The sequence below is a fragment of the Dioscorea cayenensis genome, chromosome 5 (genome assembly GCF_009730915.1).
Source record: "Dioscorea cayenensis subsp. rotundata cultivar TDr96_F1 chromosome 5, TDr96_F1_v2_PseudoChromosome.rev07_lg8_w22 25.fasta, whole genome shotgun sequence".
In the NCBI taxonomy this organism is placed as follows: Eukaryota; Viridiplantae; Streptophyta; class Magnoliopsida; order Dioscoreales; family Dioscoreaceae; genus Dioscorea; species Dioscorea cayenensis.
In genome coordinates, this window is record NC_052475.1 from 26,718,721 (window position 1) to 26,739,264 (window position 20,544).

At 32.6% G+C, this 20,544-nt stretch overlaps 4 protein-coding genes across 5 annotated transcripts; 2 read left to right on the top strand and 2 right to left on the bottom strand.

Annotated features, from left to right (window-relative positions):
* Positions 1–719: 719 nt before the first annotated feature.
* LOC120260324 (levodione reductase) lies at positions 720–3,457 on the top strand. 2 transcript variants are annotated; one of them, XM_039267755.1, is made up of 5 exons: positions 720–880; positions 1,040–1,134; positions 1,607–1,806; positions 2,400–2,629; positions 2,978–3,457. In XM_039267755.1, the coding sequence occupies exons 2-5, from the start codon at positions 1,040–1,042 to the stop codon at positions 3,254–3,256; spliced, it is 804 nt and encodes a 267-aa protein (XP_039123689.1). In that variant the 5' UTR covers positions 720–880; the 3' UTR covers positions 3,257–3,457. The 2 variants fall into 2 exon arrangements, with proteins under 2 accessions (XP_039123689.1, XP_039123690.1); XM_039267756.1 differs by having other exon boundaries at positions 721–876.
* Positions 3,458–5,217: 1,760 nt separating this feature from the next.
* On the top strand, positions 5,218–9,308 carry LOC120260191 (probable WRKY transcription factor 75). The gene is made up of 2 exons (XM_039267630.1): positions 5,218–5,589; positions 9,131–9,308. The coding sequence occupies exons 1-2, from the start codon at positions 5,366–5,368 to the stop codon at positions 9,306–9,308; spliced, it is 402 nt and encodes a 133-aa protein (XP_039123564.1). The 5' UTR covers positions 5,218–5,365.
* A 1,164-nt stretch (positions 9,309–10,472) lies between these two features.
* LOC120261945 (early nodulin-like protein 1) lies at positions 10,473–11,650 on the bottom strand. Its single transcript, XM_039269964.1, has 2 exons — positions 11,353–11,650; positions 10,473–11,055 (listed from the first exon to the last, which is right to left on the bottom strand). The coding sequence occupies exons 1-2, from the start codon at positions 11,576–11,578 to the stop codon at positions 10,610–10,612; spliced, it is 672 nt and encodes a 223-aa protein (XP_039125898.1). The 5' UTR covers positions 11,579–11,650; the 3' UTR covers positions 10,473–10,609.
* Positions 11,651–18,977: 7,327 nt separating this feature from the next.
* On the bottom strand, positions 18,978–19,793 carry LOC120260192 (trinucleotide repeat-containing gene 18 protein-like). The gene has a single exon (XM_039267631.1). The coding sequence runs from the start codon at positions 19,791–19,793 to the stop codon at positions 18,978–18,980; it is 816 nt and encodes a 271-aa protein (XP_039123565.1).
* Between the last annotated feature and the right edge of the window lie 751 nt (positions 19,794–20,544).

Here is a 20,544-nt window from a genome sequence, read left to right on the forward strand (position 1 = left end):
AAGTTATGGACTCTAAGAGAAAATTACTATATTTAAATCTATCTTATCCCATATTGCCTGACATTTTATCTCTGCATAATCTCACTTTATTGAATGAAATTATTTAAATAAATTCAGAATTTTCATCTAAAAATATAAATTTTTGACTTAAAAAATATTTTTAAAATTTTATATTAATCTCATATAAATGTGCTTATATATAGATTGTTCAAAAATATCTATATATATATATAATACTTTTGAAATATGTGCTTTAATTTTTAAGTATTTACATACAAAGGATAAAAAAACAAAAACAAATAGTAAAAGAAATATAATAGATAATGGTCAAATATTATATATAATACCATTAGACTGTGAATTCTTTGGTAATTAAGATAATTTTTTTTATTATTATTTAAAACGGAGAGTTTTATATAAAATAATTTCTTCCAAAATTAAAATAAAAAAGAGTCAACTTTGAACAATGGTATTTTAGAAGCCAAATCACATATGTCCACATGAATCAAGTCTATTAAGGCTTTGTGTTCCCTTTATTCATGCCATTCTGATTTCAATAGTATAATATCCTAGTTGGTCCCTCTACTTTTCTCTCTTTTTGGTCCTCTACTCTGTGAAAGATTTGCATCACATTTCTAAAAGTAGAGGGACTCGATTTGTGAAATGATTTTTTTAAAGCTAAGCGGGACATTTTTCAAAAATAAAAAGACTAATCGGGTACTATTTGGGTGATTATACCGATTTCAATCCTTTTCAATCTCTTCGAACTATTTTCGCTTGCTGTCTCATCATCTTCTTGTTGTATTTCTGTGTGCTAAATTCTTGTGTGCTGACCGCTGAATCGTCGATCTTTTGCATGCATCGCAAGAAGAGCAAGTAGGTATTTGCTTTTGCTTTGACTTGCCAAAGGAGTGAGTGAGAAAAATTGGATTTTTTCTCTTTATTTTATAGTATTTTTTTGGGTAGATTTTGGTGTTACTTAGGGTTCTGGATTCTATTTATTGAGTTTGTGGAGTTTGTGTTGATTTTGTGTGGGCAGATGGAGAGATTGGGGAAGAAGAGGGTGCTGATAACTTCTAATGGAGATGAGATCTCCAAGGGCATTGTTTTTCATCTGGCCAAATGGGGATGCAGGTTATCTTCTCTAAAGCCTTCTTTTTTATTATTTTTTGGGGAATCTTTGTTGGTTTTCAAGGGTTATTTGTGATTGGCTTCTGAAAATTAAATTATTGCATTGTTGATTTAGATTATTGGGATATTGGAAAATCTTATAAACCTTTTTTGATGATTTTTGTGACTTCCTTTGGGGAGAATTGTTGCCCTTGAATTGAAGTTAAAATCATGGTTTTCCTGTTGTTGTTGTTTTTGTTTTGGATGGGAGGAAAAGAGGAGTATGTTATGGATTGATGAGAGGTAGAGGAAAATAATGGTTTCACCAAGAAGGATTCTTTTTCATTTTTGTCTGGTTGAATCACAAAATTTTTAGATGGATAATCAAATGAAATGAAATGATATGTGCCCATAACTAAAGAGTTTTCTTTCTTTTCTTTCATTTTGTTCAGAAATATAATTTATAATATTAGTTTGCTTAAATTATGCTGAATAGGTTGGTTTTGATGGGTGATGAGAGTTGCCTGCGTAGCATGGTGGCAGAAATCTCAAGTTCTTTGAAGGAAATTGAACCAATAGAAGTGGTAGGATTAAATTTCGAAGATGATGATGAAGCGGTGTTTGATGCAGCTGTGGACAAGGCCTGGAATGCTTTAGGAGCATTGGATGCTTTTGTCAATTGCTATCTCTATGAAGGTAATAACCAAACACGGTATAGCAGTGTTATTTGATTGCAACTTTGCTTATATGCATTCCTGGATTATATGATATCTAGGGTCCTGTCTTCCTGGCCCTAAATAGTTGAATGCTCCTCCATGATAAAAATTCCCAAAGTTTTGCTATCTGCATGCATTTCAAAGCAATTCCCCTCAATTTAGATTTGTTATGAACTCCAGAAATTCTCATGGGCCTATTTGTACATATCAACTATTTAGTAGTTCTTGCAAAGAATCATACATATACATTTATGATATTCTGTGTTTCTGATATATGTGTTTCCATACTTATCTGAATAATTGGCAGTTCACTTCTTAAGCATCCTTGACTGATAAGATATGTATAATTATGTAAGTGCATATTTATATCTTTTTATGCTCTAGCATTCACCTTAAATATATGTCTGTGCAATTGCCACTCTTCTTTTAGATAGGTGTATTTGAGTCCTGAATTTTGGGTTGATTATTATGCACTGGCATGCGTTTTTATGCTTAGAATTGCAAAAAGTGCCTAAATCTATATTATTTGATTATACCCGCTGAATCTTTGCCTTCTGTTCTTTTGTCAAACAGGAAAGATATGTGAACCTTTACTTTTAACTGAGCGTGAATTCAAGAAAACAGTCAAAATTAATTATATGGCACCCTGGTTTCTATTGAAATCAGTGGCTAAACGAATGCGAGATAGCAAGTTGGGAGGATCCATCGTTTTCCTGACCACAATTTTAGGTTCTGAAAGAGGATTATATCAAGGAGCGGCTGCCGCAGGTTCATGTATGGCTGCTGTCGAACAGCTAACTCGAGTATGTGTTCTAAACGCTAGAACTTAAATTACACACATATTGCACGTCCAACAAAATAAATTTAGCTGCCAATGTGAAGAAAATTCAATCTGTTTACTTATGATGATCATATTATTCACTATCACACAATATACAAACCAAATTTCATTGCTTGCAGCAATGCTCTATCTCTATGGAAGAATTATCAGTGACCAGTATTCATAGATAAATTCCTGACTGTATGATATTCATTTTTGTGGATCTTGTTTTGCTGGGAGGGTAATACATGAGATTATTATCATCGAACAACTCAATCAAGCATCGAGACAACTTTATTTCTCATAGCTGATACTTTTATATTCGGCACAGATATCAGCAATGGAGATCGGGAAGTACAACATCAGAGTCAATTCAATCTCTCGTGGCTTACACTTGGGCGATGCATATCCAACTTCGATCGGAAGGGACAAAGCCGAGAGGTCCACTGAACATGTAATGCCATTGCAAAGATGGCTCAACCCGAAGAATGACCTCGCTTCCACAGTGATCTACTTGATCTGTGATGACTCCCGCTACATGACGGGCACTTCTATCTTCGTCGATGGAGCTCAATCGTTGGTCCGGCCTCGAATGAAATCTTTCCTGTGATCGAATCAATCACCGTCCTGTCAATCCTTTGAGCCTCTGAGAAATGTCTGCATATCAGAATAAACATGAAATCTTTATCAAATAATAAATGTAGAATTGTAAAACATGAGTTATGTTTTGAACTACTCCTTTTTCATATGGAAATTGGTGAAGATTGCTTCAGTGTATGTCTTTGATCCTAAATTTGCTGAAATTCTGATGTATTTGTGTGTTGTTTTTCTTCATGTCATTTTAGAAATTTCAATTTTTATTGAGATTTTTCTTTTTGCACTAACACCCCTGAACTATGTTAATTTTACATCATAACTTGTTTGAATGAGTAACCTTTAACCACGGTCCAATTCAAAAGAAGGATAATAATTAATGCAATTAATAAGACAAAGTGAGACAAAAATAAACACGGTTTCAATGAAACCGATGTAGAAAAGGGGTATATATGTATAAATATATGTATATATTAATTATATTCAAATTTGTTAGATTATTATACTTTTTTAATGTTCAATGGTTACATTATTCATGAATGGAACTACCGAATCATCAAATATTAGAGGTCCAAGTTTCTTAGGTAAACTTCTGCCATGAAACAATCAATTTATTTTCAACCATTAATTAAAAAACATGATTGTCTCAATTAAAAAAAAAGAATAATTATCCTCATATTCTTCTAGAAGACATTGACCTCTAACTACATTCAAGAATTTTAATGTAATTGTCCCAGTCTGCCAAATTGGCATGCATCTTGGTGGTCCAGGGATTTTGTAATTATCAACAGTGGAATTTCCATCCATTTCGTGATTAAGTTGGTAACTAAGGAAATAATTTTATTTTTGAAAAATAAAGAAAAAAAATTATTTTGGAAAATGCAAAATAAGAATGTGAGAAGAGCCCAAGGTCAATAACATGAGATTAGAATATTTGAGTCTTTAGAAATTAGACCATTCTTAAATGTTGGGAGACTATTATACGTACATGTCATGAAACCAGAATTATAAATCCATGTGCAAATTTAGTTTCTAAGAATCAATTCTATTTTCTTGAAAAAAAAAGTAAAAAGTAAATTAAAAATTAACATTTTAGTCATGATTCATTTATATGTTTGTTCGTTTCTAAAATTAGTCAATATAAGATGTATCTTTCAACATGGACAAATTGAATTTATTTCAAACAACAATTAGACAAATTTTACAAGTTATCATTTCAAAATTTTTAAATTATATATTTAGAACAAATTCGTATACTTGTTATAAAGTATTTAGTTGTAACATACTATTTCAAATACCAAATATTCTTCAAACAATGTTTGAATCCTCATTTTAACTTATGTTGGAGAAAGGAGATCGAATATTAAAATCTTTTTTTTTTTCCCAATTTTTATTATGCTTGCATTTGATGCTTTTATTCCTTTTTCTTTATAATCATATTTTGTTCATATTTTTATTCATTACATCATGTAATGTATAATTTTAAATTATTTTTTGAGTAAATAAAAAAAATCTTAATTTCCCATTTGAAAATTACACAATTAACTTAAAATCAAGATTATTTGGTAAGTAATCACTAATCACAAATGATGATATGGGGTGCTACTGAAATAAATGTGGAAGTGATAAAGAATTAACAAAGTTGGGGAGAGAATAAGAGTTAAAAAATAAATAAAAAAAAATCTAAAAGGAAATACTGATGTGGACGCTAACAAGACATTTACGCCATTTAGAAGAATTTTTCAAAAAAGCTTCTTCATTAAATATAACATCACTCTTTTGAATTACCTTTAACCCAAGTTAACGAAACTTTTAGTTTATGTAAAAGAGAAGCCAGTATTAGTGTTCTTTTTAATTTTTTTCCAAGAGATAATTAGCAATAATCTCATAATTAAGACTCATAATTAACATTTGTTTTGTAGCCGCCTCCTCTTCAAACTTTCCATTCCACAAAGACAAAGACTTCACTAACCCTTCTTACATTTCCACACATGCATCCTCTCCTTCCCTTCCTTTTTCTCTCTTTCTTTCTCTCTTTCGTTGTATCTTTTGATCATGGAGAATTTCCCATTAGTACTAGAACAACACACACAACCATCTTCTTCCTCATCACTACACACCAAACATGGTTAGCAACTCCCAACTCTTTAATCAGATACAAAGCACTAGTTATGGTGAGCATGGAGAGGAGTTGCAGGAGAAGAAGAATAATAAGAAGAAGGGGATAGAGAAGAAGGAGAGGAGTCATCGGTACGCCTTTCGAACAAGAAGCCAAGTCGATATACTCGATGACGGATATCGGTGGAGGAAGTATGGACAAAAGGCTGTGAAGAACAACAGGTTTCCAAGGTGATCACGTAATTTGCTGATATATATATATATATATATATATATATATATATATCTATTTTGCATGGTTGGTTAATTAGTACTTTTACTGATCTTAATTAGTACAAGGAATCATGTAAGTGTGATCACGTACCCCACCATATATTTGATGCTCTTATGCGCCACTGTTGTTGTCATATCATCCATTAACTTTGGCGTAAGGCCTTCAGAATGACATGCCTAGCTTATATGTTAATTTCAACCAATCTCTGCAGATAGATGATATATAGAGAGTTAATTAAAGATAATTAAATTCCCACTATATAGGTTTCATTCTAGCTTATATATGATGATGATAATGATGAAGTTTCACAACAACAACAACAACAACAACAACAACAGCAACAACAAGAAAACATGCATGCATGGATGCTTCCCCAAACTGTGAGAAGTTAGCATATTATTCATGCGTGTATAATGGTCAAAGTTGACCAAAAATATTAGACTCGTGATTGGGTTCGATCTATGAATCTTTGTTTTAAGGTTGAAGTACAGATGCATGCGTTTGTAACAACATGTACTTATAAAAGAAAGTTATGAGTCTTATGACGAGATGGAAATGATGAATGAGTTATCAAGACCACTTTGATTTCGAGTTATCATAAACAGTAGAAACAGTTTCTCTTTATTTTTTTTTTTAATTATTTTCATTTATGTGTCTTAATTCTTTCTTCGATCTAAAAACATCTTTGGACTACTTGAATGCATGACTCCATAGTATTTCATGGCTTTGCTTTACTTGAGTGTTTTTTAATAAAATAAATAAACCACAACTTTAATAAAAGAAAGAAAAAGAAGTAGACAAAGACAGACGTATAAAGAAAAATAACATCTAAAAAAACAAACTGAGGTTTTTAAGACAAGTGAACTACAAATATACATTACAATTTTTTTTTTAAGAGGTTTAGATTTAATGATTTGCTTATTGTATTTTTCTTTAATGAGATTAATCTAGAAATATATTGCCATTCACCATTGTGAACTATAATGAATCAATGATCATATAGGAAGTTTTGCTTGTTTTGAAGGGCTTTCAACAAATGGAAACTTGGGGATAAATTATATTAAAAGTTTTTTATTTATATGTTTTTTTTCCAAAAAAATGTGGATAAGTCATAAATTGGACCATCAACTATTAAGTAGGAAAGGGAATAAATTCGAAGTTGTCCAACTCTCTTAAATGTACCATGTATTTAAATCATACTTAATTGTCAATTTGTAGTTTGTTTTTAGTTTCTAATTAAAAAAAATCTATAAATTAATTAATAATTAATCACTGCACAATTTTTATTAACTATAGATAATTAAAACCTCTACAAACTAAGAATTAAATAACTCAAATAATTCATAGATAAACATATGAAAATAACTTCATTTGTTTATTGGATCCAACTATTGTTTAGTTTTTTTGTATGTAAATTTAAAGTAAAACATATTATTAATAATAAAAAGCTAGCCCATGTATATATTTTTACTTGATTTGGGAAAAAAAACTGATAATTAAATTAAATTAATATTGCTAATGATGACAACTAAACCTCTAACATTTTTTAAATAATTTTTTTCTTTGCCAATCTTATTCATCCTGCATGAATTTTCATTGAAAATTTCTAGATTGAAATCATCAATCAATTATAATAAATATATTACTTTTTATCTTTTGAAATTCTTAACATGTGATTTTACTACATATCTATAAAAATAAAGGTGATATTCAATATTGCAATACATATCTATAATTATAGAATAAAGATGATATTCAATATTGTAATAGGTATTCGTGGAATTAAATTTATGACTCATGTTATAAAGCTTTGAAAAAGAGTAATTGACTAAATATTGAGAAATGAAATAAGTGTGTTTTAAATCAATTTAATTTTAGTTCAAGAATGTCAACTATGGAATTAATTTATATATTAAAACAATCGATAAAGAAGTGTAGGGATAGAAAAAAAAAAATGGCATGTGAATCATGTGATCATTATTGGTCTATGAAAATCATATAAATATGGGTGGTTAGAGAAGTCCTTTGGTGGGTTTTAGAAAAGAAAGAGATTATTACTATATACATATGCTTAATAAATGACATATATGATAACTCTACCACTTACATTAAAATTATAGGAGGAAAGACTAGCATTAGTATAGGTCTATATTAAGAGTTTAGCATTAAGTTCTTACATGTTGGTTATATATATATAGAGGGATAAATTGATTAAGCATGTTCGATATTAGATCCCTTGACCTATGTTTTAGGCAGATAATGTGGTTTTAGTTGATGAAAGTAGAAGGTATTAATTTAGTTCATTTAGTAATTTTTTTATGAAAAATACAAAAATTTAAAAAGTTCTTTAAGCTCATTAATTAATTCTTTTGCTAAACCGACTTCAAAACTTATGAAGGTTAATTAACCAATGAAACTATAGTTTTCTAAAAAGGTAAAATAGTGAGTATATAAAATAAATAGTGAGTATATTAATCATCATTGGAAAAGAGAAAAAAAAAAAAATCAATTTAAAATTTTAAAATGGTTAAATAGACATCAATGAAAATGAAGGTTAATTCAAGAATAGAGTGGGAGGGTTTAGTTTTAGCTTCTCAAATACTATCTTTTGACTTTAAACTAGATAAAAACTCTTTTTGCGGATTTAGCAACCAAATATTTTGGTATAAGTACAACTCAATTTTTTGATAAGAAAACGGTTCTACTACTTGCGTAGCACAGTCTCCTTAACACATAATGAGAATAATTAATTGTATAATTATATATATTAATCATAAATATGAATTAATTTAATATGTAAAATCATGTTACCATAATTAACATTCTAGGTTGATATAAAACTATATCTCTTTGATTTTGATTCAAACATTAGATTTTTATATTTTTGAGTACATGTAGGGCTTATATAGATCTATATGTGAACTTGGGGGTGCTTACACCAAAAAGTCTCAAGACTTGAGTGCTCAACGCCTATATCTTATATATAAACCCGATTACTGATTCTATTCACAGACCGATGTAGATTATATTTCCAACATCCCTCCCTCGAGTTCAATTTGCGGTCGAACTTGCAGCACTTGTGCACTGGGAGGTGCATTTACTGGGGACTCTGTACCTACTTTTTGTGTCTCAGAGGTCCTACATACATGGACTTGTACATCAACAGTATATTTCTAAGCCAAGACACTAATATGATAATGAATATTCATCTAGTAGCCATCAGTACTAGAGTTAATTATTAAAAATGAGTTCTTAATTAAATCACATCAAATGTTGAGATCTAGTTATAGTGGTTAAGTAATTAAATGATTAACTCATACTTACATTATCTTCACCAATCCCCCATGCATAGAATGCATATATAACACAAAGCTAGCTATCATCAAAGTGTCATTAATTAAGAACTCTAACTTAATCAGTCTTTTTTATATATATATATATATATATATATAATGAATGATATTGATGTCACTGATGCAATATGTTGGAATATTGCAGAAATTATTACAGGTGCACACATGGAGGTTGCAGTGTAAAGAAGCAAGTGCAACGTTTAACAGAAGATGAAGGAGTGGTGGTCACCACTTATGAAGGAGTGCACACACATCCCATTCAGAAATCCAGTGACAACTTTGAACAAATTCTCCAGCAATTGCAAATCTATAGATCACTTTAAACTTAATTAGTAATTAATTACGATTCTTCTTCTTTTTTTATTTCTTTGAAAATAATTATGATAAAACTCTAAACATTGTGTAAGAAGTTCTATGTTTAACTCTAATGGGGTTGTATGTGCATGCATGCACGTACGCACGCATGCAAATATGTAAATCTAATTGGGACTTTTACTACTCTGTTCATATAATCATAGAACTTGTGCATTGATTAATTTTTTATATTGTTGGATATATTGAGCAGATGTTAGAGTTGAATAATTAAGACCTTTTAATTTAAGAATTAGAAAAAAATGAGATGGTGGATTTTAAATTTTATAAAATTTTATTTCTTATATTATTTGATAAATGGCTATTTCCCTATATATATAGATTTTATGTGTCAAAGTTTCAGGTTATATTATCATTATGCAAGCAGGTGCAGGGTTGCACCAGTGCATGTAATTTCTTTGAATGACAACATTTTAAATTTTAATGATATTTAGTTTCCACTAATGCAATAGCCGGATATTAGTGTCATTGTCTCTCATTTGAATCGGATGTGAAAAGTTGAAGATTCTCATTTTTTTTTTATTGACATGGTTAAAAAAATTTAATGTGTGGGATGTACATGAGTGTAGTGGCTTATCTACATTACTAATAATATACCTTCCTGGTGTTTTAATTATACTATTGAAATGAATGAAAACAGACTCTCCAAACAAGTGGCGAAAAATTAGTTGTAATAAGCGGGTTTATTTTCCATACTTTAACATTCTAATAATAATAATAACAATAATATTTTTTTTTTTTGAATAAAGTGGATAAACCACCAATTTATTAAAAAAAGAAGAGCAGAGAGTCAATGAGAAAAAAAGCCGCGAACAAAAAAAAGACTAAAAGTAAATAACATACTGAAATCCCCACTAGAGTAAAACAGTGAGTAAAAGCAAGACAGGAAGAAAGAGAAAATGAAACAAGCTGGACGGCGAAAGAATTGTCAAAAGATATATTAGTTTACTGACTTTTTAGAAAAATCTTTTTGTCTTATAACATAAAAGAATGAAACTATTATTTTCCATAGGAGACCCAGCATGTGAATAATATTGATAAATAATATTGATCAGGTATATCATGTATAAACTGTATATAAACAATATTATCCGAGAAAGAATTTGAAACTTTTATTTATTTTTTTAATTATATAATTGGTTATTCAATTGTTGACAATGACAATAATACTTTAAAACGAAAAATCTCAATATAAATATGAGGTTTATTAAAAATTTAAAACAAAAAACAAAAGCACCGCTTCTAAAAATTACTAGACCATTAAAAGAAGTACACCAAAAAAGAAACCCGAAAACTTCACCCAAACTCCAACCCCTCTTCTCCCACCCCCGTTATAAAACGACTCCTCTTGCCCCGTCCCAGCCCCGGGCGGCGCCGGAGTTACCGGCGGAGATGGTGGCTCAGTGTACGGCGGCGGCGGAGGCTGGCTGAGCGAAGGCGGGAGGCCACGTCCGTGCTGGACCACGATATGGAAACGCATGCCATGGGAGCACTGGAACCTATCATCCCCTGCACCGGAGAAGTAATAGTTATCACCCTCAACGGTGAGTGGAACTGGGATCACCGCCGGCGAGGCATCTGACGCGCTCCCATCGTACACGTAAGTCTCATTGCCGTTGTCGTCGTCGGCGTTGCATCGTGCGTAGGTGGTGACGTTGTACGTTTGAATCACGGGCAATGCCGTGCCGGTCTTGAAGACTGGAGAAATTGGGAAAGTTTCAATTTTTTTTATTGAGAAAAAAATAAAAATAAAAATTTGATTTTTATGAGAAAAATTTCCGTGTGGTTGGACTTAAATGAGAGTAAAACAGATAATGGATCAACAAAGACTGAAGAAACTTTACCAAAGTTACAACCTTTATTGCTGAAAATTAATAAAAATGTGATTTTTATGAGAAAAATAAAAGATACTTGGTGAGATCTTTAGATCTTTTCTGTCAAATTATAGCAAAATAATAATAATAATAATAAGGAAAAGAAGAGATGGATCCATACTGAGATAATCGCCGAGAAAGAAGGATTGCGATTTAGCCCAATCCGAGAAATTGACCGCCGAGATATTAGAAGAGACATTGAAGATCCAGCCGGCGGCTCCGCCGACAGTGTGATTAACGTAGGGCGGCGGCGTGCTGTTGTCCGCCACCACCGTCATCGGAGATGAAACAGCGGATAAGATCACCGCCAGGATCGCTGCGGTCACCGTCACCGCCATCCTCGCCATTGCAGTCAAAGCTGGCTACCCCTAAGCTTGACAAATAGTACCTATATAAAATTTTTTTTAATAATAATTTAAATTTTGAAAGCAAGGTATCTTTTTTTTGCCTCTTTCTCCACACGTCCTCCTTTTGATCTAGTTTTAATTTATATATATTTTTTTTTTATTATTATTATTATTATAGTGGAAATTGCCAAAAACACCTCGTAAGTTTGCGATATTGCTAAAAACACCTAGTTTTCTGACTCCTCAAAAACCCCTTCCCTTTTGAATACTGATGATTTTTTTAAACCCCCAAACATCTCAATAGTGATTGATAGAGTTAATTTGGAATTTTTGGACTGAAATTGTCCTCATGCGTGGGAAGTTATGGCAAGTGTGACAGGGTTTGACTATAATGCCCTTGGGTACAATGAGTTTCTATTTAAAATATGAGGTATGAGGTTCTGTTTAAAAAATGAGTTTCCTGTTTAAAAAAATGAGTTTTTTGTTTAAAAAAATGAGTTTTTTGTTTAAAAAAATGAGTTTTTTGTTTAAAAAATTGAGTTTTCTGTTTAAGAAATGAGGTTTCTGTTTAAAAAAATGAGGTCTCTGTTTAAGAAATGAGTTTTCTGTTTAAGAAATGAGGGGTTTTGTTTAAAAAAAATGAGGTCTCGTTTAAGAAATAAGTTTTTTTGTGATGTATTTATCACCCCCAAAAATCTCTTTATCTGCGGTTGATCTGGGCCAGGTGAGACAAAAGCATGCGGCTCACAATCACGATCAGCGTTGCATGAAAAATGGGATTTCATGTTCAGAGGAAAAGGTGCAACCTTTCGATGCCTTCGCTCGACGACGAGGGAGCATGCGGTCTTCCCCGAGGTCAGCGGCGAAGAAGATGAAAGAGATGAGGTCGACGACGGGGAAGGCGATGAAGATGAAGAGCGAAGACGGCGAGATCGAACCCTCATCGTGGCCAGCTTCCTCCCTCCGTTCCGTCACCGACTTAGGCGCCCATGGATCCAAAACCCGGAATGATCCCTAACCCTAACCCTATTGCTATCCATGTACTGCGGTCTCCGCGATCGAGAATGGTTCCGATTCGAGTTCGACCCGTCTTATCCGAGCGTCGCCGAAGACCTCACCACTCCGACCGCCGAGGAACATCGCCAACCGGATCGCCAACGCCGATAAAGATTTCTCCTTTAAGACCCCACATGAGCGAGGCTACCTTCGAGATCGCTCGCCCGGATCCGGAGCTCGGCGACTCAGCGTTCGCGCGAGATCGGCGACGATGAGATACTCGATGTCCCTACTCGATGAGGTATCCGTTTAAAAAAATAAGCTCTCTGTTTAAGAAATGAGTTCTCGTTTAAGAAATGAGTTCTCTGTTTATATGCTTGTTTGTCTTTGTTTAACTATCGATGTTTACGTTTTAATATATTGCGTTTACGTTTAAAAAGCGTGCTTAAATATCGTTGTTTCTATTTAAATATGTACGAGTGCAACCTTCGATGCCTTCGCTCGACGACGAGGAGCATGCGGTCTTCCCCGAGGTCGACGTGACGAAGAAGATGAAAAGAGATGAGGTCGACGGCAGGGGAAGAGCGATGAAGATGAAGGCGAAGACGGCGAGATCGAACCCTCATCGGCACCGCTTCCTCCCTCCGTTCCGTCACGCGACTTAGGCGCCATGGATCGAAACCCGGAATGATCCCCTAACCCTAACCCTATTGCTATCCATGTTGCGGTCTCCGCGATCGAGAATGGTTCCGTTCAGTTCACCTCGTCTTATCCGAGCGTCGCCATCGAAGACCTCACCACTCCGATCGCCGAGGAGCGTCGCCAGCCGGATCGCCAACGCCCTGATAAAGATTTCTCCTTTAAGAGCCCATACGAGCATGCCACCTTCGAGATCGCTCGCCCGAATCCGGAGCTCGGCCTCAGGCGTTCACGCGAGATCGGTGACGATGAGATACTCGATGTCCCTACTCGATGAGGGTTTCGTTTAAAAATGAGGGTCTTTGTTTAACAAATAAGCTCTGCTTAAGAAATGAGTTCTCGTTTATATGCTTGTTTGTCTTTGTTTAACTATCGATGTTTCCGTTTAATATATTGCGTTTACGTTTAAAAAAGTGTTTAAATATCGTTTTTTCTATTTAAATATGTACGAGTGGCCAAGATTAATTGGTTTTATATCCAGGATTAATTTATCATGTAAATATTTGTTTTTTCCGTTTTAAATATTAATGTTTTTTTGTTTAAAAAAATGAGTTTTATGTTTAAAAATGAGGTTTCTGTTTAAGAAATGAGTTTTTCGTTTAAGAAATGAACTCTGCTTTTAAGAAATGAGTTCTATGTTTAAAAAAATGAGCTCTCTGTTTAAGAAATGAGTACATGCAAAAAAGGAATGCAAAAAAGAATGAAAAAAATGTATGCAAAAAGGTTTAAGGGCAATGATGGAATTTCATAATGCAGGGGTAAAAAGGAAGTGAAACAATAAAGGAAGGGTTGTCTGAGGTATGCAAAACTCACAGGGGCTGTTTGGGAAGTTTTGAAATTATCGAGGGGTAAACAGTAATTTTCCCTAAATATAATGGAAATGAAATTATTATTCAATACTTCAGTTATTTTTTAGTTTTCATATTTACCTAATTTACACTAATTAAAAAAATAATAATTAAAATTAGTTGGTTACCAATATTTTATAAAAATTCCATCGTTTTTCAAAACTACCTCCAATTTAAAACCCCACTGGTAAAACTATAAATTTATAATGCTTAGTTGATTATGAGTTATTAAAAAGTATACAATTACATTAAATTAAGAGATAAATTTAGAAAAAAAAATATTTAATACTACATAAAATTTTTAATGTGTCAAATAAAAAAAGAAAAATAGAAGAGCTCTAAAACATGACAAGTAACGGAGCGAGTATGTGACTGTGACCAAATTAGGAGGGAGTGAATGGCATATTATTTGGATGTGTTAATAAAATACTTATGAAAGTTGGATACATGTTCGTACTACATATAAAACTATTTATAGGAACTGATTTAAATAAATGATTGATCTTTCATAGACTTCATATTTATGGAGGTTTTATTAGAACACTAAAGTTTATGAGTGGTTAGATCATGGCTCTTTATAATATCCTTAATAATGTCTCCAAATAATGCCAAATGTTATATTAAAGACTTTGGAGTAATATTCAGTGCAATTTTTATTTTGGGATCATGGACATAAATATGCCAGTCCAATCATAGATGATTGGAAGCAAACAAGAATAACAATAATAATGGATTAATTTTTTTTGATAGGTCACTAAGTTTTGAATTTTTTTTTTTTCCTGTTACCAAGGTATTATAAAGGTTACTCAAGTTTGATTTCTTTTCACCGGAAGATTACCAGCGAGTGACCACACCCATGCTGCTGACATGGATGCCGGAAAAAACACAGTCAGCACAACTCGCCACGTTCTCAGTCTGAGATGGAATGTCCACGTCAGCAGACTTGTCCACATTAGCAGAGTTGGTAACCGTTTTGATACTAATTGAAAACTTAGTGACCGAAGTGAAATAACAAAGGGTTAGGGTTAGGGTTTGGCTAGCCAGCCTGCTGATGTGGACAAGTTTGCTGACGTGTACAGGGCGTGCGATGTGGAGATTCCATCTCAAACTGAGGACGTGGCGAGTAGTGCAGACTGTGTTTTTTTCGTCATCCACATCAGCAGCATGGGTGTGGTCACTCGCGGGTAACCTCCCGGTGAAACGAAATCAAACTTGAGTAACTTTTATGATACAAATTAAAACTTGGTAACCGGGAAAAAAAATTTCAAAATTTAGTGACCTATCAAAAAATTAATCCCAATAATAATGCATACATTATTTATATTTCTCTGTTTTTTTTTCTCATCGCCGATTAACCTTTTTTGTGTTATTTGACTTAGATTATCATGTGATATGAAATGAGTAGTGCCTTGATCCATGTTTATCCTTTTTTTTTTTTAAAAAAAAAGACTTAATCCATTTGTTAGGAACTCGTCTAGAAGAGTTTTTTTTTGAGCCGTATGTGAATGCAGGAGACTATATATATATATGCGGTTTTAGAGTTATATTACTCCCTCCATTTTTTTATCTATCGTGATTAACTGAATTTCATGTATCAAAAAATTTAGTTATTTTACAAAAAAATTATAAAAAATTAGTTATTTTTTTTAAATTATTTATAATTTATATTTTGACATTTTTCTCTTATATTTAATTTTCAAAAGATAGAATTAAATAGTGTTAAAAGTAATTTTAGAAAGAAAATAATAAATATTTTTTGATGTTAAAAAATAACTTATAAAAAAATATATGGATTTGATGACAGATAAAAAAAACGGAGAGAGTATTATTTTTATTAATTTTCAAAAATTATTATTTTTTGTTTGTATATATATACATAAATTCTTTTATATTCTTATTTCGTTTCTCCTATCTCCTGTTAATCTCTGTGTATTGCAACATTATAGTGTTAATTGGTGTCATGTTTAAGTTGAAATTAAACTTGCATTAGAAAGTCATTGGAGAGATGAAGAGAAGCTTGGAAAAGTGAGAGAAATAATGTTGGGACATGAAAAGACTCAAAGGAGACTTGAGTTCATTGAAAAGAGAATAATCAAGCATGGTAGAATGCACTACTTGGAAGTTGCAAGTGTTCATCTTCTTCTTGGAAATCATTAAGTTCCCCACACTAGTCTTTGCACAGAGCACTAAACACAACCTTATCTATGATTCATTGAAAACAGAAAACCTTGCCACATCTTTTTATTCTAACCTTTTTCATTTGTACATCATAAACACTGCTTAGGATATTTTATTCAAAAACTTATCTTCTTTTCATGCTTCTAATTATTGTGCATTTTACCTTTTTTTTCATGTTTGTATCATGTGTTGTCTGTCTTACCTTTGACATGGTGTCTTTGTTTGTGTTTTTTAATTGTAAAAAGGAACTGACTGAACTGTACATTTGTTAAATTAAAAACCCAAAAAAACATCAAGTTGCGGTACATGAGGAAAATTCAGTTTTACTGTCATTTTCACAATCTTTTAAGAAAAATGTGAAGATTTGATGTTGTACCTTTTTTTAAATTGGAATCTAATATGTAAAAATCCACATCCATGTGAAAAACCAAAGTTTTTTTAATCATGTATATATATATATATATATTTTGTAAGTTTTTTTAAAAATTTGAATAAACTATATGAAGGGTTTGAACTCTTCATTTTTTGAGGTGAAAAAATATAGCCAATTAACTGCCCCGTAAAGGAGTAGTTTGGTTTTTATAAATTGATTAAATTACTTGGTTCAATAAAAAAATACAAAAATAATATATATATATATATATATATGAGAATTATGAACGGGTCATGAGTATAATTCGAATCTTTGAGCTTATAGTAAGAAAGTAAATAAAAACCTACTACCATATTACAAATGTAGCTATATATAAATAAAATAAAAAAAACAAATAAACCATATTGCCATTATAAAAACAAATATTTCTTACTATACATTTATATATGCATATTGATTTTTTTTCCCCAAAAATCATACCAGAAATAAAGATTACGCACAGCTTTATAATTTTATTTGGGCATGCATTTGCTTTTGTACTTTTCAAACAATGTGAAAACCCTAAGCCTAATCTTTGACATATGATATATATATATATATATATATATATATATAATATTGGGAAGCAGATTGTGCTTAATTTTATTCTAATGCCATCACAAAACAGGTTGGTATTGCAGACCTTTTGATTCCACATTGTGAGTGAGTTCATGCATGCCTTCTTTCTTTAAGACAGAAAAAGGTACTAGTATTTCCTAAGCCTAAAGAACATAGGTCCACTGATTGGTTCTCAAATTGGATTTAAATGAATTATCTCTTTAATTAGTTGTTTATATATATATATATATATATTTGTGTAAGGTATATTTTTTTCGGATCATCCTTCTAAAATACTGTTTATAGATGTTTCCGAGAGCCATTGGATCATCATCTAACAATCTTTCTATGTATTTTTTCTCTTATTAATCCTAATCTTCCACTTACTTTTTTTCTCTTACTTTCATATCACAAATGACGTTTCATATATACACACATATACTAATAATAATAATTTTGTATCTTTTCATCATTCTTGATGAAAAATCCAAGATCTAAAATTATTGTGTCAAACTATCATTAATACTTTATCCGAAATGATTAAGCGATATATATATATATATATATATATATAAAATTTAAATTAGACGCATTATAAAAAATTATTTATCATAAGATATATATTTTATTTTAAATGCTCATTTAAAAATAAATTATAAAACATTTATTTTTTTAATATTATATATATATTGAGAAAGGTAAACAAATTACAAATTAGAACTTTCAACCATTGATTCAATAAAAAATAAATACCAAATCTTAAATTATAGGAGTGATTTTTAAAATATTATATTAAGATGATATTTACTGAAAACTTTTTTTTTTAAAAGTTTTTTATTAAAATAATTTTTTCCCTTCTTAATTAATAAATGTGATGGGACATATTTTTAGGGTTGTAAACCAGCCAAGTTTAACTGGAAATTAATTTCAAATAATAAATTCAAACCGTAAGTTGGGTCCATACGTTTATTAAACCATCATGACAGACGGCCCTAGACACTTTACTTGCCTGATGTGTCCATCTTCAATTAATTCTTCCAATGTCCTCAGTACAAGTACTAATAAATACTTTCACAAATTAAACTCTAAATGCATCAAAACTGAAACCAAGTAAATTATTTATTCGCTAAAATTAGTAAATTACATTAAAAAAAATACTTTTCTGTATAAAATAACAAAGTGCATCGCAAGCAAAGGCAAAAGTACATAAATATATTATATAATATAGAGGTTTACTTTATATAATTTATTAATTTAAAATTAATGAGACAAGCACAAGAGGCACATCACCACATCAGTGAAAAGAAAAGTATAGTTTTTGAAAGGCGCTCAACAATAGGCACCAAATTACCTCTGTGAGCTCTTTCCTTAAAAGAGAGAGGCAGCAAGGCAGGCTATGGACTAACATTTATTGCCATCAATGAGACTTAGGAGACCACTTTGAGTAATTATTATTAATTATTCTATTTAAAGATATTATTTAATGTTCCTATTTTACATAATATATTGAAAATTTATTAAGCTTTTCAAAGCAACCAAACCATCTAGTCCCACCAACTTGATGCAAAAGGGAAAGAGAAAGACATCTTAAGATCCAAAACAAATTAATCACAAAACCATGAAAGAGAAGTAGTAGATTGCTTTAAAAGAGGTTTAATTACAACCTAAAAAAAGCAACCAAAAACCAAGTATATTCATCAACCAACCATTAATACACCTTCTTAGAAAACAACGTTCTAAGGCTAAAAAGACTACCAGTATTACTAACATCTCCCTTGATCCCGTCACCGGAGGTGTTCCTACGCTTACCATCACCGCGGCAGGACACTTGAGTTCTACTATAACCAATGCAAGTGTTAACGTTGAGATTGAGTCCTCTGATCCCGCTTTTAATTTTCTGTTCGGTAACCTTACCGGGAGGTCTGCGGAACTGCCAGACAGGGCTAGTGCGGCCAACGGGGACGCCGGCGGCGCGGCCAGGGCTGGCGGTCCATTTCCGGCCGGCGGAGTTGCTCCGTGAGCAAGGAGCGCTGCTAGACTTGCGAGTCGTGGAGGCCGGCTTGGCCCTGCCGGAGCTGGCGGTGCCGGCTGAGCGGCTACGAGAGAAAGGCCATATATGGATGTTGAGCTCGGTGGTGCCGCCACCGCCGGCGCCGGAGCTGGATTTTTTGTCTTTCTTGTCGTCTGGCTTCTTGTCGGACACTCTGAAGATGTCTTTCCAGCGTTTTGAAGAGGAAGGAGAGGAGGAGGAGGAGGAGGAGGTGGGCATGGAGAGGATGGACGGGGAGTGATCAGTGGAGGGTGGTGGAGGTTGAGGTGATGGTGGTGGGGGATGGGAGGATAGAAGGTGAAGAGGAAGGAGAACACCGTCGGAGAAGAGCTCGTCGGCGGTGAGAAGGTTGGGTTCCGGCATAGAAGGGTTGTTTACCATCCAGAACTCAAACTCAGGGGAGGAACAGTACTCCTTGCTTTTCCTCCCTGTGTTTTGCCTTTCTTCTTCTTCTTCTTCTAAACTACACTCCATCAACAAGATGAAGATGAAAATCAATGAAGATGAGAAGATGAAGACTTATATATGTGTATGTGTATGTGAAATAATGGAGAAGATTGAAGAGGAATGAATGAAGGGTTGGATGGATGATATATATGGGAAGAGAAGGGAGTGGTTGAGAATGTGGCAAGCTTTAGAAGGAAGAGACTAGAGAGAGACGACACATATGGCTCTGTAACTTGAAAGACAATGGTTTCTATCTATATCATGTATATGAGTTGGGAGGGAGCACATGGGTTGCAAGGCCCACTAATAATAAAGATGGACAATGAATGTTAGGAATGGTGAAGGGAAAGGGGTTGTATAGAAAGAGAGGAGTGTGTGAGTGAATGAAGGGGAAGGAAGTAGGGTGGTGGCTTCTTTGTTTTTGTGTGATTTGGGTTGGTTGTTGTTGGCCATAACTACCGAATATCCCAAACATACAATGTGGACTTTAGGAGAGAGAGATGTGTGGACCTTATTTAATTGGGTTGTGTTCTAAATCTAACAACACTGTGCTTGATGGGGGAATTCATTTGGAGAAAATTTTTATAATCCATCATTTGATTATTTGAACCATAGAAATATAATTTTTAACTTTGAAAGTGATCTTATGTTGTGTGTACCTTCTGTCTAGTCTTATATGTGCGTATGCAATAGCATTTAAGCAAGATTGACTGTTAGTATTAATTTAAAGCAGTATGCAATCAGTAGTCTCATTCTTTCCTTATATACAATCAAGTTT